Source organism: Ochlerotatus camptorhynchus, unplaced genomic scaffold (genome assembly GCF_037179485.1).
Source record: "Ochlerotatus camptorhynchus isolate MF236.1 unplaced genomic scaffold, CSIRO-AGI_Acam_v1.1 ptg000010l, whole genome shotgun sequence".
NCBI lineage: Eukaryota > Metazoa > Arthropoda > Insecta > Diptera > Culicidae > Ochlerotatus > Ochlerotatus camptorhynchus.
In genome coordinates this window covers 4,132,602-4,151,623 of record NW_027040502.1, presented here as the reverse complement: position 1 = coordinate 4,151,623, position 19,022 = coordinate 4,132,602, and the positions used below count along the sequence as shown (strand labels likewise).

The 19,022-nt window shown below is 39.6% G+C and overlaps 1 protein-coding gene across 2 annotated transcripts in view; it reads left to right on the top strand.

Moving 5' to 3' along the window:
• Window positions 1-684: 684 nt before the first annotated feature.
• Window positions 685-19,022, top strand: part of LOC135699868 (putative mediator of RNA polymerase II transcription subunit 26) — a 94,010-nt gene continuing 75,672 nt past the window's right edge. For both annotated transcript variants that reach the window (XM_065220238.1, XM_065220229.1), the window contains exons 1-2: window positions 685-866; window positions 1,599-1,885. In XM_065220238.1, coding sequence (XP_065076310.1) covers window positions 1,852-1,885 — 34 coding nt within the window. In that variant the 5' untranslated portion in view covers window positions 685-866; window positions 1,599-1,851. The remainder of the gene's footprint in view (window positions 867-1,598; window positions 1,886-19,022) is intronic.

Genomic DNA, 19,022 nt, shown 5'->3' with positions numbered 1-19,022 from the left:
AAAGAATAGCTTATGAAACAGAATTACCCAGACTATTATTATTTTAGAAGAATTGTTTATTGATTGCGTCTTAAAAACAATTTTAGTTAGGGCACAATACATATTTTCCAAGCAGTTATTGACATTCAGCATGCAGCCTTTGCAAGCCAAATCTTTCCGACTACTCCCAAACATCCTATCATGTAATGTTTCTTGTACATCGTGCAAGCAAAACATCGAGTTATTACTTAAAACACACTTACTGTGAAGATCCGAACAAATCTGCAATATCCGACGACGTCGGCGACGACGAAGATGATGCTGATGATGAGAGGGAGTGCGAGTGAGGGAAACGTAAAGAGCAACTAAAAATACACGCTCATACTACGAGATCCAAGCTGATCTAAGTTGCTTCGGTTCGCTTGATGGGCTCCTAAGCCTTCTATTATAAAAAAGAAAAAGAAAAAGAAAAAGAAAAAGAAGAAGCAACCCGAAGATCGCGCGCGCGCACACGAAGAAGAGATTCGCGCAACAACCCCCAAACGGCGGCAGCAACATCAATATGCCTTCTTCTCCTAAGCCTGCCTGACTCACTGCCTTGTAGCACATTCAGCCAAGTCAAGCCAAGCGCTGTTGTGGGGTGAGGAGGCTTAACTCTTCCTTTCATTTTCATCTGTGGGCTCATTCCGATGCTAGCCGTAGGAAAGTGCAGTCGATTCGCGCCGTAACGTCCGCCGCCGTAGTCTGTCTTGTTGTTCATTTTTCGTTCTGGCCGCCACTGGCCGCCTCACCATAATATACTCGCCTATTCAATCAGTGTGTGGCGCAATTCAGCATCACAATCGGTCCCCCTTTTATCGCGTTGGAGATTCACCACGGATCAGCTCGTGAGTAGAAGACGGTGCGGTAGAATTTCAATCGCGGAACGACGACTGCAAGTCGCTCCAAAGTGGATTGTGGAAATCAATTATTTCGACACCTGGAAGGCACCATCGGCGGTGGAAAATACAAAACAGTAGTGGTAGCAACTGCGGTAGTAGCAGCAGCAGCAGCAGCCTTGGAGGCATAGTTTTCTGTTTCAGTGCTTCAAATGGGAAAATCTGTGTGATAATTGTGTATCAAGCCAAGAAGAATCAAAACCGGTGGGAAACACTCATAGAGCAGTGAAACGACAATTAGTCAAAGCTCCCTTTTACACGGTGCAGTGCAGCGAACAAACACGAAAACAGTACATTGGAAAACACGGAAAATTGTGACCAAATTTTCTCACACGTACCACAAGTGCTTTTAACAACTGAAATTGTGCCTCCAGACTGCCGCCCGCCGGAAAGAACAAATTAATGCGATAATTATCAACAAACTAACCGCCGAACGAAACAAGCAATCGGAATCAAAGTCGTTCAAGCCGGCACACGCCCTAAGATCTAGATTAGCAAACGACAAGTGGTCTATCTACCGAACCAGTGTTGATGCGGCTCCACGTTGTCTGAGATCAGTTACGACTCGGACGGTGCTTAGAACGGTAGTCGCGCGCGCTCGTTTGGACGGAGATTGAGAGAACCCGAATTGAAGTGAATTTCTGTTTGTTTTGCCTTTGATTGTAAAGCTTTATTTTTCAGGACTTATTTTTATAGGATTACTCATTAGTTATCTTGACGGAGTGAATGAGAGCTCGTGAAGCGGTTGAAACATATTGCGCAGGAGAGAGTGAAGAGTGAATTATTGAATCTAGAAAAAAAAAACGCAAAACGCTGACTGAAAACGTTAGTGAAGAAGTGAATAATACCTCTCCAGGAGGGATTGGTTAATGTTGAACCTGCGGAAGGTCTGTTAAATTTCGACAAAGGACATCGGAAACCGAACACGACAGCAATGGACGCATCAGCAAAAATACTACTTTTCTCGGGTAAGTCGATGGTGTTCAATATTTGCAATTTGTTTCTAGCCATGACATGTTGGTAGTGGGGGTAAATCGAAAATCTGAAATTGCAACCGTCACGAAAAGGTGTAAGGTTTTGAACGCTTATAACTTTGTCATATATAGGTGAAATTAAAACCCAAACACACCAATCGACAGGAAATAACTCCCAGAATCTGCTACAGTAATCTAAAAGAAATGTTAAAAATTTACAAAATAAAAAGTTATAATTTTATCACTGTTTCAATGAAATAAATGTTCTCCCCAAACCAAGTCGTCATTATCGAGCACCATTTGGTTGCGCATCGCTTTGTTTGAACATGTAAAACTATATAAGAGGTCTGCTGTAGTTCCTCCGCTTAGGTAGGTTTCTGTGCTCAAGTAGGTAGGTTATCAAATTTATTAACTAGAACAAAGTTAAAGAGCCAAAGGCTAACCAATTGAAAGGTAAAACCAAATGTTGAAATTTAAAAAAACAGCAAATAAACGTAAATTTTACTACTACTTCCTCCGCTTATTAAAGCTTCGGACGGCGTGGCAAGCAGAAGCAGGAGCAAATCAGGTAAAGGTGGATTTTTTCCCTCTGCCTCTGCTGAACATTACCGCAGTCAGGCTAGAGCGCTGCTGTTGTGAATCCGCTCATTTTCGCATCGGACGGACGGTGCGGTAGAATAGCAGCAGTCAATGTGATAACGATGGGATTGAGAGGAAGTGGAATTTATGGAGATCGAACAGTTCGTCCAGTTGGACCACACATATTTTACAGAAAGAGTTATTGAGACTGTTTTTGGTCCCGTTCAAATAATATGAAACGCGACAAATGTTATTTTTATATAATAAACCCCCCGCAACGACAACCTAAAAAGAATTGACGTGAATTTTTTCACCCGTCAAAAAAGCCAACAATTCAAGTTGAAAGAAGATTTGCATGTCATGTAGCTACAAAATAGTGTAGAACATGTCTGGTACCTCTTTATATGCAATTAGATTAACATCTGAAGTCTATCCTTTTTTACATATTCTGCACAGAAGAAACTTTCTGTCCCGCCCCATTCATAAAAAAACGTCGAAAAATCCTGTCAGGGGTGGGGCTTAGAAAGTATTTTCTGTGCAGAATATGTAAGAAAGGAGAGTTCTGCAGAAAAAGGAGGGACTTCGGAAGTTGTAAACAAATTACAGATACATTACTGTAAGAATTGTCAAAATCCTAAGAATTAACACGCTAATGTTCGTGAGATTCTGCTTGAATTTAATTTTGATGATTTTGGGACGTCCCTGTGTTGAAGTGGGATCCAGAGGGACGGTAAAAATGCAGTTACATATTTAAGTAGAGCTTTACATTGTTGTTTGTTACAAAATTCATGCACCAAGTGGATTAGCGCGTTTCTGTGTTTTTAATTCGGTTCGGTCCAACACAAATTAAACTTCTGAAAATGGATTGGAGCGTCTTTCTGTAAATGCAAGAACGGCAAAGAGATAAGATATATTTCCTGAATACTTGTAGTTCAAGCTCCTCATTACGTGCTTAAGAGGCGGATAAATTTGGACGTTAAGCTGTCCAATGAACATTTTTAATTATGATCCTGCTTGGATGGACGAATTTTTGATTGCTTGAAATAGCAAATTATGATTAAATATTGTACATGGACCAAACTTTCTAATTTTGTGAAATCACAACTCTGAATATCCAATAACGCTGATTATGCTGATGGAAAGAAAGTGAGGGGGCAATACCAAGTAACCAACAAGCACATAGCATATGTGGAACTCGGTCATCAAAAATCGACCCCATTTCAGTGATTTCAAGTGGTATAGAAAGACATCGATCTGTCAAATTGATTACAGAGGAAATGGCTCTAATGTTGGCCTATGGATCTAAGATTGGGCCCATCGCTAAAAATATACTATTTATCAATTTTATCTAGATGAACGCGCCATTGGGACGGTACTAATGGATATTTTTGGCCGCTATTGAAAATTTAGTCGATTGCTGCATATATGTATGGGCCCAAATTAGGGTCATTTAGGCCGACATTACATCCATTTCCCCTACCAGGTGTAAAATGAAAAAGGAATCAAGGGGGTAGTCAATTGTATTAAAATAATAATAACCTGGTTTATAATTCTATGACTTCTTAGCACTTCTGAACTTATGTCTTTGTTTATCGTTAACTATTTACGTCCTCTATATATAACTATATTGCTGGATTTAACAAATTCATCACGTTGCTGTACACAGGAAAAAAATTATTAACGTTTGCATTTAAAAAAGTAGACATTATTCGCCGATATTTAATGCAATGACCTGCCACCCAACGATGGATCCTGATATTTCATTGTAAGCTACTATATGCTTACTGTTTACTGCCAAATTTCGCAAAAAAGTGAGGAAACTCCACGCGAATAATTGTCTACTTCTTTGAAATTTAAATTCGCGCGCGTATATTTTTTTCAATTTTTTATCTGTATCTTTTTTTCGTTAAACTTTTTCTAACTGATTGGAATCAATTGCTTAAAACTTTGATTTAATTTGGATTCGTATGAGGAAAAATGCGATCGCGCAAACTAAGAGTTTACTGCATACATTTTGAAGGCCAGTGAGAAGCAGTAAAATTTTGAAACAAGTGTCTCGGTTTATGCGGAAAATATACAGTGTCTTTTGCAAGCAGGACGATAAATCAAATCGAGCGCTTCGATACCTGTAATACCCATGGATTCAACCCTTGATATGTTTCTCAACTGCGGCCAATTGATTTTTTTGCTCAAATCCCAACACAAAGATCTACTCCAATTACTTTGTACTAAAAAACGTGGAAAGATTGATCAGGATCAAACTTTTTTCCACCACTATGGCAGAGATCCCAGGCCGGGACTCCCAGCTAGTTGTCTCAAAATTACCAGGAACGGCTATTTTTTCTAGCAACATTAAGCACTATTTAACAAAAGGAAGGTAATCGTTTGGATCTATTTCACGTAAGGTAACTGCACCAGTTTTGACACTAGTGTAGTGGTCCAGTTTTTGGCACTAAGGCCTAAATCAAATTTGAAATAAATTTTCATGATTTAATTTGCGTAGACTTATGGCAAACCATATGTATCTGTATCGAAAATAAAAACAGAAAATAATGTAAAAATGTGAAAATTACGTTAGGGCCAATTCGAGGACCTAAAGTGCCTAAATCTGGCACATTTACCCTAATTTTATCGCTAGCATTTGACGTGACGACATCTGTGATTTCTATATGGGGGTACACTTTGTGAAAACCGAAAATGGAACATGTAACGAAATTATGAAAGATTTTGAACGTTAATAACTCAGCTGTCCCTGGACCAATTTCAATAATTTCATCACCAATCGATCAGAAATATTTCTACGCATTGATCGCAATGCTTTTGACTGTTGAAAAATGGTAAATGTCAAGCATTGTTCAAAAGCGTCCAAATAGCTTACAAATCCACCAATTACGTACATGCATATACTGCTTCCCCAACACAGTCCTCAGAAAATCGTTTCTAGACGAAATATGTCGATGTAGCATTGCTGCTTCCCCATCACTGTCATCAGAGAGTCGTTAGTAGACGAAACAAGTCGAAGTGGCATTCGCCTCCGATCTTCGGGCGAATAGGGAGGATGCAATTGCGTGACATTTTGCATACTCATCACCATATTCAGAACCACACGCCCCCAACAAACACACAAAATGCTATCTAGAGTTATACTCTTGTAACCAAACTTGGAAGCAGTGGTGCAAGTGATTTTGATCCATTCTCTTCATCGACTTTCTGTTTCGTTAATAACTCGACGGCAAACATATTCATTGATACGTTTGTTGTTCTGGATGATAGAAGAGCATAGCAGAAATAGTTCGAAATAGGTTAGTGAAGCTATGGTCATCAAAAGAGGAAATCGATTAAGATAATTGACTTTCACCACTCTGCTTCTAAGCCCCTTATTTCACCGCTTTTGGTTCTTGGGTTACACTTGCTGTTTGCAATTCTGCAGTTCGACATTTTCGAAGGACCATCAAAAAACTATTTTCTAGGGATGCCCAAAATTCAGATTATTTGATTAACGATTAATCGTAAAGGTTTTTCCACGTAACCGACATCCCTTCTTATTTCTACTCGTTTGATTTAGCGCAGTAGAGAAAATAAATAAAAGTACTAATGTATCTGAACAGGCATAGAGAAGATCCATAACGTAAAACAGGATCTTAAATTCGTCAAAAAAAAAGTGTTAAGCGTCTGTCTGCTAAAAATCTGCTAAGAAGCTTTAGCTGGGTGGATTCATGAATCATGTCCGATTGACAAGGGACAAAACCGTAAAAAGAGGAAGAACTTCAGCTGATATGCCCTTAATTGTTGCTTTCGGCCTTATAGTACCTAGCTGACCGAAGCTCCTGCTGCAGCTAACAAATAACATTTATGATATAAGACCACGTAGTCCTACGTCACCATTGCGTACAACCCCATAGGGCTGTTCCTTATAGTTTTTTCTAATTATAAGAATATCTGAGTTTATTCTATCACTGTTTGACATATCTGTGTGCTCTAACTCACTATCATTAGATTGTCTGTGGAAGGTTATCAATGATCCCCATGGTAGTGATCACTTACCAATTATTATTTCAATCAAAAGTGATCGTCTAAAAACAGATCAGTCAATTCAAGTTCCTTTTGACCTCACGAGGAACATTGATTGGCAAAAATTTGTATCGACGGTAACTCTTGGTATTGATTCTACCGATCCTCTACCACCACTGGAAGAGTATCGTTTCTTTACCGAACTAATCTACAAAAGCGCATTAGAAGCTCAGAAACGACGTGTTCCAAGTGCATCCCTCAAAAGAAGACCCGCCACCCTTGGATGGGATGACGAATGCACAAAGTTGTATCTTGAGTAATCCGAAGCCTTTAAAGATTACCGTAGACATGAAAGATCTGAGCTTTTATAAAAGTATCTAAAGCTTGAAAAAAAGCTTAAAAACTTACTAAAAGCAAATAAACGAAATTACTGGCGTACTTTTATCGAGGGACTTTCTAGAGAAACCTCGATAACAACGCTTTGGAGAAAGGCTCGCTATATGCGAAACCGCTAATCTTCCAATGAGAGTGAAGAATACTCCTCGCAATGGATATTCGACTTCGCTAAAGAGGTTTGTCCAGATTCTGTTCCAGCACAACCAACTTTACGGGATACAGCCCAAAGTAACGGTTCTCTGGATGAACCATTAACGATTCTGGAATTTTCAATGGCACTTCTTCCATCGAATAACTCTGCTCCGGGAAGCGATATGATCAAATTCGACCTTCTAAAAAAACCTCCCCGATATCGCTAAAAGACGATTACTTAACCTATATAATTCATTTATGGAATTCAATATAGTTCCATCAGCATGGAGACAGGTTAAAGTAATAGCCTGGGAAACCAGCGTCTGATCACAATTCTTACCGTCCGATTTCTATGTTATCATGCCTGAGGAAATTATTAGAAAAAATGATCCTATTAAGACTTGACCATTGGGTTGAATCAAACAATCTACTTTCAAATACGCAATTTGGTTTCCGAAAGAGTAAAGCAACAAATGATTGTCTAGCGATGCTTTCATCTGATATTCAACTGGCCTTTGCGCACAAGGAGCAATTGGCTTCAGTCTTTTTGCATATTAAGGGCGCATTTGATTCGGTTTCCATAGACATATTGTCAGAAAATTTGCGCAGTAGTGGATTACCCGGTATTTTGAATAATTTCTTGTATAATTTGCTGTCAGAAAAACAAATGACCTTCAATCTAGGTCAACTGATAACTTCTAGAATAAGCTATATGGGCTTACCCAAAGGTTCATGTTGAAGTCCCTTACTTTATAATTTCTATGTCAAAGATATTGATAACTGCTTAGATAATCTATGCAGGCTTAGACAGCTTGCAGACGATGCCGTGGTTTCCATGAGAGGTCCACGTGCGGAAATCTTGCAAAGACCATTGCAAAATTCCCTAAATAATCTGTCTTTCTGGGCAAGTAATCGTTTTCACCGCAAAAAACAGAATTGGTAATGTTTACAAGGAAGCGGTTCCCATCCCAACTGTGTCTAAATCTTTTGGGCTCCGCAAAGTGTCACACACGACTGAGCCTAGTAAATAAACGAACTAGTTTTAAAAACATTCGTCCAATAAACACTCACGCTGTAGTGTTCAAAACTTGAAGTTCTGCAACAGTAAAAACATTTAAATTTTCGGACTTCAAATATTGACCTAAATTGTGGAAATCAGTTTGAAAATCTCATGCGATCTTGGAGAATCTAATGTTTATTGAATTTAGGTGTTAACCGCTTTTCTGCCTTTGAAATCGTGGCCATTTGAATAGCTTCATGTTGCCAGGCATTAGCGATCGTTAGTTGTAACGAAAGGAACTCGGTGGTTTAGCAGCGACCAATTTTGCTTGCTGAGCATAATAATGTGGATTCAATCCCATTTTCTGGATCAGTCTTTTTTTTTTATTTTTTTTTTTTTTTTTTTTTTTAGTAGGGGCGACCCCGGCGTAGTGGTTAACATCCATACCTCTCACGCCAAAGTCACGAGTTCAAATCTCCCCCCGAACAAGTCACGAATGACCCAAGAGTGTTAAAATAACTATAATAATAATAAAAAAAAACAAAAAAAAAATGTTTTTAGCCCGCAAACTTGATTTTCTACGAATCAATTTCATTAGTTTGTGTTTCATTGTAGAACGTTCTATGGATCATTTGCAATATGTTATGGGTAATTCGTGCAACTATCAATTGAACACTTGTTTGATTTTTTGATATTAGTATATTCCAGATATTCTGAATATATAACCTTCGACTTAGCGTAGTTTCCAGCACTTGAGTCCTGGTGATGCGTCTATGCTCTGTTATTGAACGGATTTTCCACGCATGTTTCCTTTTTATCTCTATAATGATGCGGAAAATAAATGTCCCTCCCCTTGGCTAGTTATTTAACCTGGACGTTGGTGGGCGGGCCTAATCTTATGCTTCATTGTGGAGCAATGGAGACGGTTGGTTTAGGTCCGGCATCGTTGCGCATGCGATGAGGATTACTGAGCTTCCCCTCTCTGATGAACCATTGCATAAGAGAACCAAAGTTCTAGCCTGAAGTGATAGTATCACACTTGTTACTCCTTTATTTGAAAGCCGCGTTGTAGTACGCTTACGTATAGGCACTGACCTTTGGTTGCGATATTGGCGGGGTTTGCCGCAAATCACTCTTATTTTATTTATTTTTACGCAGATAGATTTATTTGGGTTTACAGGAGAACTATACTATTGAAATATTTCAGAAAGTGCCTAACAGTGCTCCTTCTTCTTGCGTGACAAGCTTTCGTTGTTGTTTTCATTGAGGTATTACTCAGGGAACAATGTTAAACACCATTTTTGTACATGGTTATGCAACTAACCTTATATGTGCTTCATTTTGATTTGGGATAAGTGCTTGAACTATGGCTCGGGATTTCCATTGTTACATAACCATACGTATTTTTGTGGAGAGAAATAGTGGAAACGTGTGAGCGTAGTTGAAGCATATACCCTATGTAATTTAAAAATTAGCTAGGAAACTAACTTCAAAGTGAAGCATTTTAGTCACTTGAAGGTGTCATCTGGGGCGAACTAATATATATCAAATATAGATCAAAGTCAAAAACAACTTGAAACACGTTAATTTTTAGATGACATTCACAAGTGCAGGTACTTAATAAAGCATGGTAGGTAGATTAGAGATTTCAATTATTTATTAAATTAGACTAGAGATATCATAATCATCAAACGAACTTAAATAAGAAAATTTAGACAGCCTAGTAGCATTAAGTGGATTAACAGAAGAGTTAGGATGCGGAGGGTCCGCTTAGGGAGGCAACTAGCCTTTAAAGCAACTGGCAACTAGCCTTTTCATGTATTGTCTGATTATTTTGATTATTACTTTAAAATATCAATTTGGTATATATGTGAAACGGATGAATCAGTGGGAGATGGATTTTCGGTTTCTTTACATTTAGCATCACTATGTTTCATTTCCTCATAACCCCCCAATAAACGGCCTCTTCAATCCCTTCCTTTTCCCATGGCGTTCAAGTGGTCCGCATAGACTATTCAGCCATTACCCGTCCTTTATACTCGGCTTTGGATTGACTTGCGCTCCCATTGCCCCACCAAACGCTGCAAAATGAAAATGAAAATGAAATAATCATGCGGAAAATAAATGTTTCATTCTTTCGAGAGATTTCGGTTTCTAAAAGATAACACACGAATTTATACAGATTTACAGATAGTAGAGCTGGAGCATTCTGCCAGATTATGTTCATGTATGTTAATTTAGAGTGAACATGTGAGTAGTACAAGCATTTCCTTTCTTTCGACGGGAGCATATAACTAGTTCTTCTCAGCATACTAAGGAATTTAACTATCTTTGAGTGGATACTTTCTACATGACTGTTCCATTTTAGATTTTGTTGAATCAATAATCCTAAATATGCATGAGTTTTTACTCTTTCTAACTGGTTTCTAGAGACATCTACAAAAATTGCCGAGCATATTTTCTTCTGATCTATGTTCGTCTGAATATTATTTATCACACTAACTACAGCACTAGTGGTGTTTGAACGTGACAGGAATCCGAATTGATTATTGCTAGTCAAATTATTGCTAACAAAAAGTTTTTCGAACGGCTTGGACAAATTGGAGAGGATCGAAATCGGTCTATAATTTTCAATACAAGATTTCATACCTTTTTAGAGATGGGCGTAACACGTGCTTTTTTTCATTGTTCTGGGAACACTCCTTCTATCACTGAGCGGTTGAACAAAGTAGTTAACATTGGAAGAATTGTATTGGCATTCTGTTTAACAAATTTTACTGGTATTATATCTGCACCAGCAGAACATGAGCTTTTCATCTCTCGTACATAGTTTCCTAATTCATTGACCGAGGCCGGTAGTATCACGATTGATCTAGATAAGCTTCTATTTAATGTGCATACTTGATGTTGGGTATTAAATTGTCTTAGAAGTGCTGTTTGAAGCTTACACGGTATGTTAAAAAAATGTTCATTCAAAGCATTACATATTCTAGTCTTATCGGTTACGACTATGTTTTCCACAACTATTTCAGTTATGCATTTCTTGATATTTGAAGATTTTTTTATGAAATACAATGTCATTCATAATGTTCCATACTTTTCCAATGTTTTCACGATTGTTTTCTATGAAAGCTACATAATATTCCTTTAGCCTTATTGTCTTAGTGACAAAGTTTTTTTTTTGTGTGCAGTAATTTTGTTTAATTTGAGGATTATTAAGCCATTCTAATGTTCATCGATAGAGCTGTTCTCTTAAACCAATTTGGTTAAGAACATAGTCATCTATCCAAGGTGCTCTACGTGAATGTTTTTGTTGGAGCTCAACCCGTTGTGAGTTGCTTACAATTATATCCGAAGCTAAGATGCAAAACTCATTCAAATTTATTGCTTGTGGAGCCATCCGACAAAGGTCTAAAGAAGCTTGTTCAAAATTGCACTTAGTAATTTCGATAACTGTATCCTCTCTTGTGGCATTCGGGAAGCCACATAAGTTTAAAATATGAACATTGCCCTATGATCAGTGAAGCTGATATCATGCAATCCAACTGCGAATTCATAATTAGTCATATCTGTTAGTCCATGATCAATTATTGATGCTGACAAGCTATTGCCGTAGGTAAAGCTGGATGCATCTGTACGGTTGAGAAACGAATATCCATTTGATGTGACCATTTATTGATACTGAATAGAAACGGGACTTAGTAAATTGACATTATAGTCACCTACGCACAACATTCTCCATTGTGACTCTCCAGTAGGTTGTCTAAAAAGCTTATACTTTCTGTCACATCAGCACGAGGTGGTCTATAAATAACTCCGATTTTAAGTTTGGAGAACGAAGCGCAACTACAATTAAACTACCCTCAAGAAACTCCTGGCCGCACGGAAGATCATCCACGTTTCTCTAGTGAGATTCTTGTTTATGAAGACTTGCGTATGTTGACTCTTTCTATTCGGAGATGAACGGCTTAGATAATGCTGCTGGAACGGGTGCGGGAACCGGTCCAGCAGCATTATCTAAACCAATCTCATCAAGGTACAGAGATTTCCCCTTACGCGCTCGGAGAATGTCGTTGCGGACCTTAAAGTTGTTGAACTCGACATGTAGGGTAGGGAACTACTTCGGCCTAATCGCCCATTTTGGGCCTATCGAGCAGAAAACTTCAAATAAATCCAGGATTTCAGAGTTAACAAGTCTATTATGCGTTTGGTACGATACTTTAGTTAATAAGCTACCGAACGAAGTCAATGAGAACGCGTGATATGAAGGTTTGCACCCATAATTCCCAAAAACAAAAGAAGCGCTCCGACCGAATCAATTTTTATCTTCATCCGATAGGCCGAAGTGACTTCATTGGGGTTTCAAAGGCGTTTCAATACGTTAGGCCGAGTTTAGAATCCGTAGGTCGAGTTTGGCGTCAAGAAGCAGTGTTAGACTTTTGACAATATCTCAACGATTGGTTTCTCTTTATCAAATCTTACGGTACGTACGGAAAGGTAAATAAATGTGGAAGCCATAAGTAATAATAACATTCCGTTTGGTTCTAAACTGCGCTAGATTAAGAAAGACTAAGTGCGGGTTGTGTTTAATAGGCCAGAGATGGGGTAGTTAACCCTATCATGCCGTTTTTAGCACGTCGGGTCCTATCAATATCAGGAGAGTACAACTGCACCCCGACAGCAGCAGCGATTTTGGTAACGATGATGGTTTCGCTGAGAGCGAGAGATTTAGGCACACCGTTGATGATGAGTTCATTCCTTAACGTAGCTTGCTCGGCCATTCGCAGCCGCTTTTGGATGTCACTCACAGATGAATTCAGCGTTTTGAGTTGACTATCATGTTCCTTCATTTTAGTAGAAACTACCATACAATCTGGGCGGCAATGAAGTCCTGCGAGGTTTTTACTTCTTGCACAGACTTCTCCATTTCGGTTCGAGCTGCAGTGAGCGCACTTAATGACGCACTAAATTTCAGCATCATCTGATCAGTCTTCTTCAGGCATTCCATGTTTACCTCACACTTCATTAATCTTGTTGACAGAAACTCGCAGAGTTTTTATGGATTGGAGTAACTCATCCATTGTTTCATTGTTTGTCTGCGTGGACTCACATTGAGTTGAACAGTAAAAACAGTTATTTTTCTGCACCTTATTGTAGCGTGCCTCAGACAAACCAGCACACTTCATATGCAGAGAGTTGCTGCAAAACAAACACTTAACACTCTTTGCATCGGCCTTTGTTTCTATATTACAGGCGTGACACTCATCCATGGCTGTTCGTTTGTTACGGCCACTCATAACAGTAGTTGTGTTTGGGGGATAATTGTAATCCTTAAATTCACGATTGAACACAAATCGTAGCAAGTAATGTTCACTAAATTTCTACAGATCACAGTGAGCTATATCAAACGCGATGCTTCAACTTAATTTTAGTGGCGGTTTTATCGCGAAATTGCAGAAAAATCGTAGAGCGATCGGTAATATGGTATCACTCTCGAACGCGTCACCACTACTCTCTTACATTCATTTACATTCATTTGCCTCTAACTTTTTTCAACAACAGAATTCCGTCAAATGATGTATGAAGCTTTTGTAGGTTTTGATATTAGCTACAACTTGAAAATAACTCAAATCTGTATTTCTTATGCATTACGAACCAGAGTGAACAAAACCGACCATTGTTTTTAGTGAATGTAAATTACATTCACTGATAAACAATAACAAGTTCTTCCCGCAACAACTAAAATCTGTATCTTTTATGCATGACAATCTACATGCATAAAAGATACAGATTTGAGTTGTTGACTAATATAAAAACCTGCAAAAGCTTCATACATCATTTCACGGAATTCTGTTGAAGAAAAAAGATAGAGGCAAATGAATAAAAATTAATGTACGCAATGAATGTAAATGATTTTCCATGCCTGATTATAACTCATATCCATCCACCAGATGGAGTGTTCCTGCCTTCAGAAAAGTTGTTCAACTGGACAAGACCTCTCTACTACCGCTCATCGCAAGCCGTTCACATTTTTTTAAAGATTCATTACACTGCGAACTCAAAAACTTTGTTATTTTTTTTTCCCTCGATTTGTTTTCCTTCAATCTTGTTTTCTGTGCTGAGCACCAATGCTTCCGACTCCAGGGAGGCAGCTCCCACACCTGGTTCCTATTTATCGACCCATCAACTCATGAACCGAGGATCGACGGCTTTACTTTCATTCCGAAGGAAGGCGTGTTCAGAGATGTTATGGTTCAGAAAAAGCGCAACACGAGAAAAGGGCCTATCATTGTTGATCGATTCTCTTTTGCGAATAACCCGACTGCAAATGAATTTTCCATTCCGTGTGTTGACTCAGGCACAAGCTAACATCATCTTCTATCGAACTGTGCTGCGAGCTTAGCGAGAAATTCGTTTATGTTGTCGTGGTAAACCGAAAAGAAAGTCGATTAAGAGAATCGATCAACGAGGATAGGCCCTTTTCAAATGTTACGCGAGAGAACATCCCGGTGGCGCTGACTGGGATTGAACCCAGGCCTGCTGGGGTGAGAGGTAATCACGTTTGCCACTACACCACCGGCGCCGCTTAAAAAAAGGTTTGTTCTGGAAAAGTTTGGAAAACAAGTTGTTATGTAATAGAAGCAGTGTTCACTCGGCTGTCGACAAAAGCAGGCCACTCTCGATATGTGCTACGCGATCGTCTGTTTTCTCGGCTGCAACCATTGTGTGGTCCTCCTCATTGTTCTTCATCAGCAGTTCTTTCGGTCGATGCGTCGTCGACTTTCGAAAGCAACCGTTTCGTGATGAGTGTGTGAGTGCTGATCACGTTTTGCGTCCATTGCTGCAATGGAAGCGCTCTGACCCCCCGTTGGCGCAACTGCCATACAATGAAATCACTGGAAGCGGCTCCAGTTCTGATGGAGAAGGAGGCTTTTGGGATAGCGGAAGATAACGTGTTTATTGTGTTGTACCTTTCGATTATAGTTTTAAGATGTATTGTATAGTGACCAAGAATCCTCGGCTCTGTAAAGTTAATTCGTTTAAGCCTTATCAAATAAATTAATAAACAACAAATGTAATAGCTTGCTGATCTGTGCTATGGGACGGACTTGCCATGAGCGGCAGTCTAGCAGTACATAGTTGATGCTAATTTGCAAATAATATTATTCTATGGGTAACTCAGGCCCTTGTTCAGAAAGAAGGATCCTACTTTCTGCAAAATCGTTCAGCTATGCAACTTAAATTTTCTGAAAAAAATTAAAAATTCCAGAACAATTTCCATAAATGTGTTTAAAGGTCATACAAATAGATAATATGAAGTAGCACAATGCATTCTCGGAATATCTCATAATTCCTTAGTACTTCAATTCCAGCAATCTTCCTCAAATTAAGGAACTGCTCCGAAGAGCTCTGATCTCACATCAAAGTTCTGTAAGATAAAGTTGCAAATCTTGAATGAAGGATCCTGTCTATAGAATCAGTTTTATTCCAAATGGTTGAAGTTTTGAGAAATTTTAATTTTTTCAACTAAGGTCGAACTTTTGCCTCACCTTACTCTAACAGTAAAGCTTCAAGTTGTGGTTTGAAAGACGATGGAAAATTTTTGTGATCCTGAATTAGAAATACAGCTTTATCCGATTTCGATCTAGAAATACAGTTTGCAAATGCGATGTAACGATTGAGCTAAGTCCCTCTCCTCCATGAATAACAAATTGTCACGTTTCTTCGAACCCTTTGCCTAACTTAAAGCTGAAATTTAGAGTAGATTTGATTGAATTGTACTTCAAGCTTAGCGTGGCAATGGGCTAATAACGTTAGAATTCACATAACATTTTTACGATAGTCAGTTTACTAAAATAACTGTCTATCTTCTTATTAACCAACTTCGTCAGGAAGCAGGAGCTGATGCAAAGTTCACGAGATGCTGGAGGTTGACCCCGAAAGCTCCCAAGCCCCCGCAACTTTCCATCCATCTCATACATTCCCAAAAACAATCCCACCGGCGCACTGTACGTGCAAATCAATCACATCCACGAGCGACAATTACATAAATTTGGCCTGAAATAATACACGAGTTCAAAGGTCAAATGTACATATGCCAGCAGAGCTGCAGACGTGCTGGGGTCTCAAATGTGCACACCAGCACCGTCGTCACTTGAGAAGTCACCATGAGAAGCACCTTCCTAGCGTTCCCATCGTCGTCGTTGCTGCTTAGCCTTATGAAGTCAGTCGCAAAACAACGGCCACGTCGAAAACTGCTTACATCCCTAATCGCAGGGCTTCGTTGCCTCCCGCTGTTGGTTGGTATAATTTTTCAAAAACCCATAACTCCCCTGTGGCCGTCCTGGCAGCCGGCAAGATTGCGAATCGTGCGGTGATTTGAATCAACCACCACTCGACATCTAATAAAATAGAAGCGAACATGATTTATAAAACGTAATCCATTACAGATGAAGTTCCCTATCATTTATCTCCAAACGAGGGGGGCGCCGGCTAGTCGATCTAGAGACTCCCGGCACCATCCGTTCCATAGTCGTGACGTTCAATTTTTTTTCCCGCAGCTGACAATCGGTTGCATAACTCATCGTTGGATGATCATTTCTTCAATTTCTTCCCTCCATTAGTGCACCTTCGGTGGGCAAATAAAACCGTTCAAGGAAAGCGAAAGCTTTTCCTCTCCGCGAAAAAGGCGTCCTTCAAGCCACTCAGCTTCAATTTGGATGGTCTTGAAGAAATCCACTCCACGGCTGTCAACTTCCCATCACCTCTGCCGATGGCCCCCATTCGGTTCAGCGCCAATTTTGATCGTCCGTGACCTTGAGCCGTTATTAAAAGTCAAAAATGATTCATATTCGGTTGCTCAATCAGACGCGAAACATTATCTGCAGCAATTATTTAGCTCACCCCCAACCCACCAACGGAACCGACGACGACGATCGAACGGTTCCTCTTTCGGTTCAGCAGAAACACCACCAACAACGGCTACCATTAGCGCCTGTAATTAAACAAATTTACTTGACTGACGCCGCTGCCGCTTGACCGGAGCTTGCCGGCTTGTTGTCGGAGCTTTATGATGCTGTTTCGAACAACCAACGCTACCGAATTATGAGCTTGCTTGCGTCACGAGGAGAATTTGTAGTGCATTCGAACGGACGCCCATTGAGGAAGATCGAATTCGGTGATAATGTGGTCTGAAAAGTGTGACGAAGGTTGATCGGAAAGAGAACAGGAGCTGGGCGCAAGTAACGATGTACGTCACATGGGATGTGACAAGAAGGTGCGATAGCGTGGGGATCTAATGAACTTTCTCTCACACAAAAGTAGTTAAAGGGCTCTTATTTGCCCGTCATTATCGAATGCAAAATACTAAGTGCATCAGCTACAACCCATTCAATAGGGAATATGGATTTTAAATTAAAAAATACTCTTCTAGTATTCACAAGTCTCGCATGTAGAAGTCTTCAGTGCATAACGATGTAACGCATAACTTACATAAGCGCATTCCTCCCCTGTGCCCAATTATCTCCCAAATGTACAAAACAACATCTCGGCGATAGCCATGTGCAGCTTCTACGGTAATGAGCAACCATTAATTTTACACCAAGCGTTAATGTTCGAATCCCTTCGTAGCTTGTGCACGCTCATCCCCAACAACCCACATGACCCTCTAGCACTTTAAAGGGCTCCGTGGCCTTTACGACCCTTGACCGAAAAATAATGTCCACGCTTTTTTCCCCTCCATTTCCCGGTTCACTAGGATGCAGAAAAAAAAAACCGAAGACCTCTGCGGTAGGTTCATATCATAATAGTTAGGATTTTCCCACATCTCACACCTCGGTCGGAAGAGCATGCGAGGCATTTCTACGTGCATAATGATCATGACGACCGCGACGACGACGACGGCTACCCAATTGATGATGCACACAGCTAAAAAATTAACCGCATCCAAGTGCGTTGAGAGAGATAGAAAAACAAAAGTTGATTAATTGTGAGCGTTTGATGCGATGCGGGCCAGTTGCACAATCCGAGGTTATTAGTTAATATGTTTTGTTTTACCAGATTGATTGGTGTTAGTAGAGTTTTGTTATTTTTTTAACTTTCGCTAAATAAGCCGCCCAGTTAACTGCCCAACAAGAAACTGATCAACACGTTGTTTGTAAGTTTTCTTAATTGGCTTCTATGGGTAATTGCAACAGAAGTAATTGAGCTATTGCTAAAATAAGCAGCAAACAATGAGACGATTACATTGTATCGAGATTGGCACTGGGGAAGATGTAAGATCGGATCGAATCGAGTGGGTTAAATATTTGGTTGATGCATGGATAAATAGATTAGTAGACTTGAAACCGTTTAATTAGCTGACTTTGTAAGAGACACCAATTCTCCAGAAGATTTTAAATAGAAATCCTTAAAACTGAATTAATAGGTTTCATAAGACTCTTGGTCAGCGAAATAAAGTATCGAAATTCATAAGTGCATTATGACGAATTAATTTCAGAAAGCTGCCTTATGACTAAATATCGTACCATGAGCGCTTCTAATATACCTTTAGCGTCTTCACCTCCCTAAGCGTTGACAGACGTGTGGTGTAGATACACTGAACCAATACGACATATTCTTGTTGTGTGAAAGTCTAGTTAACTTGCGATTTAAGAAAATCCAATGAAAATTGTAACAGGTCGGGTACTCCCTGCCCAGCACTAATGACACCCTCCTGTACCCTCCTCATCAGGGTCGGCATATCGCGGTCAAGAAAACTCTCAATTTTTTTACACACACAACAAACACTTCGCTACAGGTACCTTTATTCTTCCCACTTTCTTATTGTCTATCTCCTACCTCGTTTCACCTAACTTCTTCTTATTCTCCGCAGCCACTCCTTCATCTTTCTCAGTTTCCTTCTGGTCACTTTTCTTCAATATTCACACTCCAGTCGGTTCCTTGCCTTCGAACCCTCGACTTGGTTCTCAAGCCGGTCGCGTACTTTGGTACTTTCCGCGACGGCTCTTCTAT